At 29.6% G+C, this 7,727-nt stretch overlaps 1 protein-coding gene across 1 annotated transcript; it reads right to left on the bottom strand.

Moving 5' to 3' along the window:
- Window positions 1–4,090: 4,090 nt before the first annotated feature.
- Window positions 4,091–5,516, bottom strand: LOC131048136 (jasmonate-induced oxygenase 3). The gene is made up of 3 exons (XM_057982010.2): window positions 5,033–5,516; window positions 4,626–4,950; window positions 4,091–4,393 (listed from the first exon to the last, which is right to left on the bottom strand). The coding sequence occupies exons 1-3, from the start codon at window positions 5,422–5,424 to the stop codon at window positions 4,148–4,150; spliced, it is 963 nt and encodes a 320-aa protein (XP_057837993.2). The 5' UTR covers window positions 5,425–5,516; the 3' UTR covers window positions 4,091–4,147.
- Window positions 5,517–7,727: the final 2,211 nt, after the last annotated feature.

Here is a 7,727-nt window from a genome sequence, read left to right as displayed (position 1 = left end):
TCAATAATCTATTAAAAATATGATTACTATTTTATTTTGTGTAAATTATATTGATTTTCTTAAAAATTGATTCTATAAAATTGAATTTTTACTCTACTATTTTAAATTGACAATCGTTGATAATGAAGTTAGGAAGTGCTAAGGTCAGCAAGGATTATGAGTATCCAAGTTGACAAGCCTTCAATTTTTTATTGGAAGATTGGTCATATATCCCAAGAAAGTTTGATATGCTAGGTGATTTGACATTAGTGCAACCTTTTAAATTGTTGTTGTCATTGAGAATTGATAATAGAAATGGTAGAGATTAAGTATTTTTCTAACAAATTGTATAACTGCCACAAATTCTTTTTTATGTGGCTTCTAAAATTTAAAAACTCAACTAATGATAATCATTTTTTTTAAAAGAAAACTTATATTTAGTATGTCCAACTTGTGGTACATTAGAACTTGGCATAGGTTCAGAGTAAATAATTTCAAAAAAAATATTCAATTAAAGATATTTTTTTGAATGAAGGTGTCTTTATGTTTGAAGGTTTGCCAAAAAGTCTTTGTGAGAATGTGCGGCTACACTTTTCTTTTCTTTATGTTTGGGAAAGTCTTGTGTATTGTTGTGAATTGTGTCAAATTCCTCATTATACGTGTCCAGTTGAGTCTTGTAGTGTTGTTAGAACCTTGTGCTTTTTAACTTTGTATCTAGTCAATTTTTTTATTGAGTAATAAGATTTATTTTCAAAAGAAATGCTTGAATTTGTTATGTAGTTTTAGTCGTCTTCGAAATATTTTATTTTGAAGGATTCAAATGTGTTTTTTTTTTAAATTGCAGAATTTGGTAGAGTCTTGTGTGCAATTATAGTATTTATCATTGTTGAGTGATTTTACCTTAGAACATTCAGAAATTTTTCAAAATAAATTGTAGAATCTATTAGATACTTGCATACAATTATAGTTTCATTCTTTATCTTTGGAACATTTCATACAAGAGTATGAATATGTTTTCAAAAGAAATTGTAGAAAGATTTAATAGGCACTCAATTTTTAAAAAAGTTGTTGAATTTATTAGATGTTATTTTTCAATGACTATGTGCAATAGTTATTATTAATAAATAAATATACTAAACATATCCAAAAAAAATAGTAGAGAGACACAAGGTCACCCCTTAGAGTCATGGGCACCGTGTGAGAAGTACTACATAGATATTAAGATTGATGAGAAATATTTTTTTTAAGCATTAATTTGGTTATGTTTGTTGTTCACAAGTTCTTTTATGTGTAAAAGATACCATAATATTCACTTTGATGTCCACATGATGACAATTCACAAATTACCAATCTATATACTGCATAAATAGGTCTACCATATTCTAATATTAATGCTTTTGGAGCTAATTACATTTTCATCACATAAATAGCATTGTAGCTTATGAAAAAAGAAAAATATATATTATGTAAATCTACATTTATTTATAAAAAATAATACAAATGTTTGACAATTTTTAGTATATTTTTTTTTTTGATCGGTAAAGGCAAAGCCATAATTATATTGATTATGTAGAATTTATAGAGCTAAGATAGCAAATAGATTTCTAACAAAATTCAAAATGGAAGCATCAAAATGCCTTCTAATAGAGGAGAAGGAATGCAATCAGGCGGTCCATGGAAAGCATAAGGAGTCCTTCCTAATTAACATATGTAAGTCTGAGGATTCCCTTTTTATAAAAAAACTTAAAGTCTAAATGGCAGAAGCTTGCTGCCCTATTAACATAGATTATGCTGATAAAAACAAATACTCGCTCGAGAGTCAAAACAGTAAGCTTTAAGGTAGCTAAAAGGGACCTAGCTTGCAATTTCCTAATAGTATTTTTAGTATTTTTATTGCCAAATAGAAAAAATAGGTATTTTGAATCTCAAAAATATTTAATCTAAGTGATATATTATTCCTATATAGCTATTATCAACAAGTGCTGCTAAAGAAGGGAAGAACCCTTTTGTTTTTGTTTGTTTTGTTTTTTAAGAGTTTGCTTAAATTATACACTCATTCATAATTATTTGGAAAAGTATATTGGGAAAAAAAGAGAGAAACCTGATTTTTTCGCATATGCAAAATGCAGATGAGAAAACAAGTTAGAGTATATACTTGATTGATAATTACTTGCCAGGCGTTCTAAAATCCTAATCACCAACTGTAGAAACGATTAATTATCTTTATCTTATCTGTCTTCTCGACCAGCTCACTGCCAGAGACCTCATTTGTCGTGCGTTCTCTAGAGTTGAATTCTTCTGCAGGTCATCTCCCATGCCAATCAAATGTGACAAAAAATGTTTTGTTGCAAAATTTGGATAAAAAATATGCAACTTCTATATTGGACATTGACAAAATGAAATAAATCCAACAAATCTTAGCGATGTTATTTGTGGGACAACAAAATTATAATCACCTTTTAATGTTTTAAGCCTTCGCAATAGTTCTAGCAAGCAGAAACTAATATAAACTCAAGGTTAAGAATATTAGTCTTCAACAATATATTACATGTCACTTCTACTTAAACTAATATAAAATAAATAGAAGAAAGCTTCAAAGAAACACAAAGTAGAGAATGACTCATGCAATGAAATCAAACATTGTGAAACATCTCCAGGAAAATTCACTTACCATTTGATCATGAAATAAGAAAATAGATGTGGGAGTAAAGAAATTATTTCAAAATTGAATTTGGGACACAAGTTTAGTTTTCAACTTTAATTTTTAAGAGTTTTCATTTAAGGGAATTTTCTATTATATATAGTTTAGAAAACTTGGAAGATAGGGATATAGATCAAAATTTACAAGTGGGTCTTGAATTAAAAATATTAAAAAAGTATATAAGATTGATAAAATTTCAAATTAGCTTTAAAATGCATAATTAATTATATTTAAAAATAGCCGATCAAATGATACTTCTAATAATTTTATCAACAAAATTAAAACTAAACTAATATTAGCCCATTAAAAGGGAATATAGCATAAATAAACCTTTAGCTACCATTGGAAACTCTTCAAATATTTATTGAATATTTATGAGATTGGACTACCATCAGATAGATGTAAGGAATGGGGATGTGCATATAATAATATTCAACCATCACTATGGACACTTTTAGTTTTTTGGTCATGCTTTTCAATTTTAGAAATACACTAGAGCCATCTTCTAGTCATTGCATGAATTAAATATTAATGGGATGATTAGCAAGATAATGGTTTTGATAAATAGCTAGATTTTTCTCTTCACATAGAAATGTGTCTAATTTTAGCACTATCATAATATTGGTTTAATATTGAAAAACAAACCAATTATGAATAATATAGGTAGAAGTAAAAAGGCCCATTGAACATAATATGATTGAAAGTTGCATGTGGCCAATGTTGTGTGTATAGTTAGTGGTGGTGTTGTTTTCAAACTCCAAATAGGCGAAGGTAAGAAGGTATAATGAAGAAAGAGGGTTCTCTTGAGGGAGTTTCTAGTCTATGAGTCCAAAATATATCAATCTACATGAATCAAGTATGATACTAGTAGTTCTTCATAAGGCTTATCACTTAGCTATGCATCCTAGATTAGAAATGATTAGTGGCTTCAACCTTGAAAATGCTTCTAAGATGAGTATCTAAACCTAGACCCATTTTAGAGTACCAATAGAATTGTCATTATAATGCTTTTCTATTTGAATGTTAATACTATGCAAATGGTTATCAAATAATCAAATGAATGCAATTGATAGCTTTAAATATAATTAATTTATAATAAATCATATAAATATGTGTTAATTCAGCTATCAAATAAATATGTGTTAATTTATAATAAATCATATAAATATGTGAAATTTTTTTAGAGAAACCTAATTTAAATTTCATCATTATTGTTCCAACACATATAGTAGTTACAAAAATTACATTTTAAAACATGGTCAAAGCAAATGACATCTACTTTGGCCATTAAGACAAAATGGTAGTCATAAGAAAAAAGTTGTATTTTATTTTTCTATAACAATATTATTTTACTAATAAATCATACTCAACAAACTAGTTGAGATTTATTTATGTTTAAACACCATCTTATTACAAACTTCCAAATATGATATTAGATGGAGCTATCTTATTTAATTATAAGTTATTCTACTGCAATTTAAAGTGTAGAGGAGTGTACAAATTTGGACCTGCTTTCTTATAATATGCCACAATGTCTCCTTTTGTAACTACTTTATACAATTGTGGACGCTCTTGGTCAATCATCTCTTCTGGACAACGGATTTCAAATTCATCCAGAAAATCATGAAAATAGGCCATTGATAACCTATTTTTGTTTGATTTTCCATATACTACACGATGTTCAGCACTACGATATGTCCCATTACTCCACATCTGCAATAATTTATGTTATACATATCACTTGAAAATTATAAGAAAATATCAATTTATGAATTTCACCATTACATGTATTAATTTGTAAATTCCTATCAACAATACTATTTGTACAATTAAAATATTATTAAAAATTAAATGTAAATTATTTACATATAAATATCTATATCATTATAAAACTATCAAAATAAAATTTATAATAAAAGCGACAAGGCATGTGTAAAATATCTACCTGTAAAATGTCACCAATGTTAATAACGAAAGATCCAGGCATAGGCTTACTATCCATCCATTTTCCTTGCTTAGTTCTGATCTGGAGACCTCCAACATCATCTTGATACAGTACTGTGAGGCATGAAACGTCTGTGTGAGCTTTGGAGATCATCTCCTTTTCAGTGCTCTTGTCATAGTAATTCATCCGAAGATTTCCATGGGATTTCTCAAACAGTTGTGATGCAGACTGGCTGGAAATGTCCACACCCAGACTCCAAACAAGGAGCTTCAGAATCCTATGAGAAAGCTCCCTCACTTGGGTTTTGTACGCATTCAACTCCTCGCTGCATAAACATAAAGAAACAATGTAAAAATACTAAGCAGTGAGGTTTTCAAATCAGAAGAATTTGCAACCCATAGAATTACCAGAATGCAGGGTTTCCTTGTGGCCATAGTTTGGCTGAGATTTTCTCAACCGAGTTGGGAAGCAGGTGATCCCATGGAAAGATCATGTTCTCAGGCGTGGAGTCTTTTGTGACATCATCTACTACAGATGGGCCATACCCAGTGTTGAAAATGGGGAAAACAGCTCTGTTCTTAATTTCAGAAGGCATTGCAAAAATATCTCTTATCCTGCTCTCTACTGCTTGAATAAGAGTTGGATTAATTCCATGGTTGATCACCCGGAAGAAACCCAACTCCTGGCAAGCCTTCCTCAGCTCATTAAACTCTTGGCTTTGCAGGTTTTGATCAACATTTTGTGAGGGAAAAAGAGAGAGATCGATAACTGGAAGATCAGTTCCATTTACTGCCTCCATGACTACTCAATCTATGCCTACAGAGAGATTCTATTGAAGGTTGAATGCTGAATCAGTAGGTAGTTTGTGTATATATAAGAAAAAAAATCACATTTTTTAAATGTCTAGACTTTCTATGGAAATGTTAACATCATCTATGAAAACTTGAGTTTATCTATAGAAAAATCTGAAATCCCTGAAACGTCAAATTTGGCGTCCAATATTTTGGATTCCTGTAAAAGAAACGTGGCCGCCTTCTAGAAAGGGAGTGACGATTATTTCAATGACCGTTCCACCGCATTGTGGTACGCTTATTGTGTGGATTAAAAGCAGCTCGTGTAAGGTGGAGATTTCAGGAATCCATTGCGGTGACTGGTAAGTCGAAGTAGTTGTTGATCTGTCTCAATCCATCATCATATATCAACATGCCCACCCACCAACTGCTGTGTTTATTCTGATTTTAAAATGGATCTTTTGTACAGCGTGTTAGCTATAGGTTAGTCAATCGCAGCCGTTAATTGCAAAATCGACCGTGTAAAACGTGCCACTAACATGCATTTTAGTGATTTTTTTGGAATGGATATCTTTCAATCTTTGATTCTTAGTTAAAGAAGTGAAGCTTAATGAATGAAAAAAAGTTATGTATTGAATGAATTTATTATTCATAAGATTTAGATCAGATAAATATCATAAAATTTATTTTCTTTAAATAGATTCATCAAAATTATTTGTTATTTATTTTTTAATGTTTTTATTTAGATATTGTAAAATTTAAGTGGAGGTGAATACCTTAAAATTTATTTTTTTCAAATATTTTTTTATTGAGAATTGATTGGTCTGGTATGGAATGTGTTTCTTGTTAATATTTTATTTTCTATTGTTTTTATTTAGAAATAATAAAATTTAAGCAGAGGTGGTGTCATAAAGTTTATTTTCTTGATATGAATTCATCAAAATTATCATTCTGAAATTGATTGGTATTATTTCAGTGTTTTTGTTTAGGTATACTAAAATTTTAGTGGAGGTGGGTATCATAAATTTTAGTTTTCTTTGTCTTTTATTTAAATTATTATAAGTGATGAAAATGGATTCATCAAAATTATTATTAAAAATCAAATGGGGTCTAATCATACATTTGAAAAAAAACTAAATTGATCTAATCAAACAACACATCATTATTGTTATCAATTAATTTAGTTTTTTTTAATCACTATAATGCTTTTTTATTATATATATCTAATATTAAATAATTTAACACATATCAATAGGAGTTGATCTAAATGATGTTTTTAATTTTTATTTTTTAAACAAAGGTTTTTATTTTTATTTTTTTTATCTATAACTAGTGGTGGTGATTGGCTAGACTCATCTAGGTGGCTCCCTTGATTGATTTTGGCAATTTCACCAACAAGGAGGGAGAAGCTAATATAAACGAGGGCTGGTTTGTTCCTAACGTCACCCCGAATCCCACTAATGTATGAGAAAAGCCAGATGACCCGGGACCACCCTCCACTTCCCACTAGTGTTTCTCTCGTCACTTAAGCAGCTTTATTTTTATTTCTATTATCTTGCTTTCCCAACACTGCCCATGTGACTTTGATGAGTCACCTTGTGTCCTATATTTTTTTGTGAATATGTGTAAATATTTTTAACTTATAGAAATTGATGCATGTATTTATCAAATAAATATTATTGTATTTGAATTAATTTTTTTTAAGATTAGAGAAAATAGGTTCAAAATTTAACATATCTATAATTTCAAGGAAAATATTTGCGTAGATTATGCTAATACTATATACATTGTGAATAACTTCAAGACTTATGAATGACTGAATTGCGAAATGTATCTCGCATGTGCATATGGTTTAATGTTTTAAGTTCCTCATCAAAATATGAATAATTATTGAAATGTTCAAAGGATTTATGTGTGGTATTAAAGTAAGAAGTTGTAACATCATAAATGGAACCTAGTGCAATTTTGTGTCACATAGAGCCTCCACTTTAAAACAAATCAAAGATATTACCTTGACTTCCATCTCACTTGCTTGCTTGACTTGCCTTGTCATCCCTTTTTGTCTATTTTCTTGACCATGCTGACTATCTTATTTAGAGACACATGTGCATCACAGATACATCTATGTGCCATGCTAGCATCTCACAGAAATGCAGTCTAATGGTGGTCATGGAAGATAAGGGGAGGGCAATGTAACACCTTGCCTCATATGACATTTATACACCTTAATAGGATATATGCATATTCATTAGATAGATTGAAGGTCATAATTAAATTAATTTTGTGTGTCCCACATTGGCAATATTTTTTA

Source organism: Cryptomeria japonica, chromosome 1 (genome assembly GCF_030272615.1).
Source record: "Cryptomeria japonica chromosome 1, Sugi_1.0, whole genome shotgun sequence".
In the NCBI taxonomy this organism is placed as follows: Eukaryota; Viridiplantae; Streptophyta; class Pinopsida; order Cupressales; family Cupressaceae; genus Cryptomeria; species Cryptomeria japonica.
The sequence above is the reverse complement of the archived record's forward strand: the minus strand, read 5'-3'. Positions and strand labels throughout refer to the sequence as shown.

Bases quoted from the DNA above. Each gene is read 5' to 3' on its own strand.
- LOC131048136 (XM_057982010.2), bottom strand. From the start codon at position 5,424: ATGGAGGCAGTAAATGGAACTGATCTTCCAGTTATCGATCTCTCTCTT. The intron at 4,951-5,032 runs GTAATTCTATGG...ATGTTTATGCAG, and splicing joins CAAGGAAACCCTGCATTCTG to CGAGGAGTTGAATGCGTACA. The intron at 4,394-4,625 runs GTAGATATTTTA...AAATTATTGCAG, and splicing joins ACATTGGTGACATTTTACAG to ATGTGGAGTAATGGGACATA.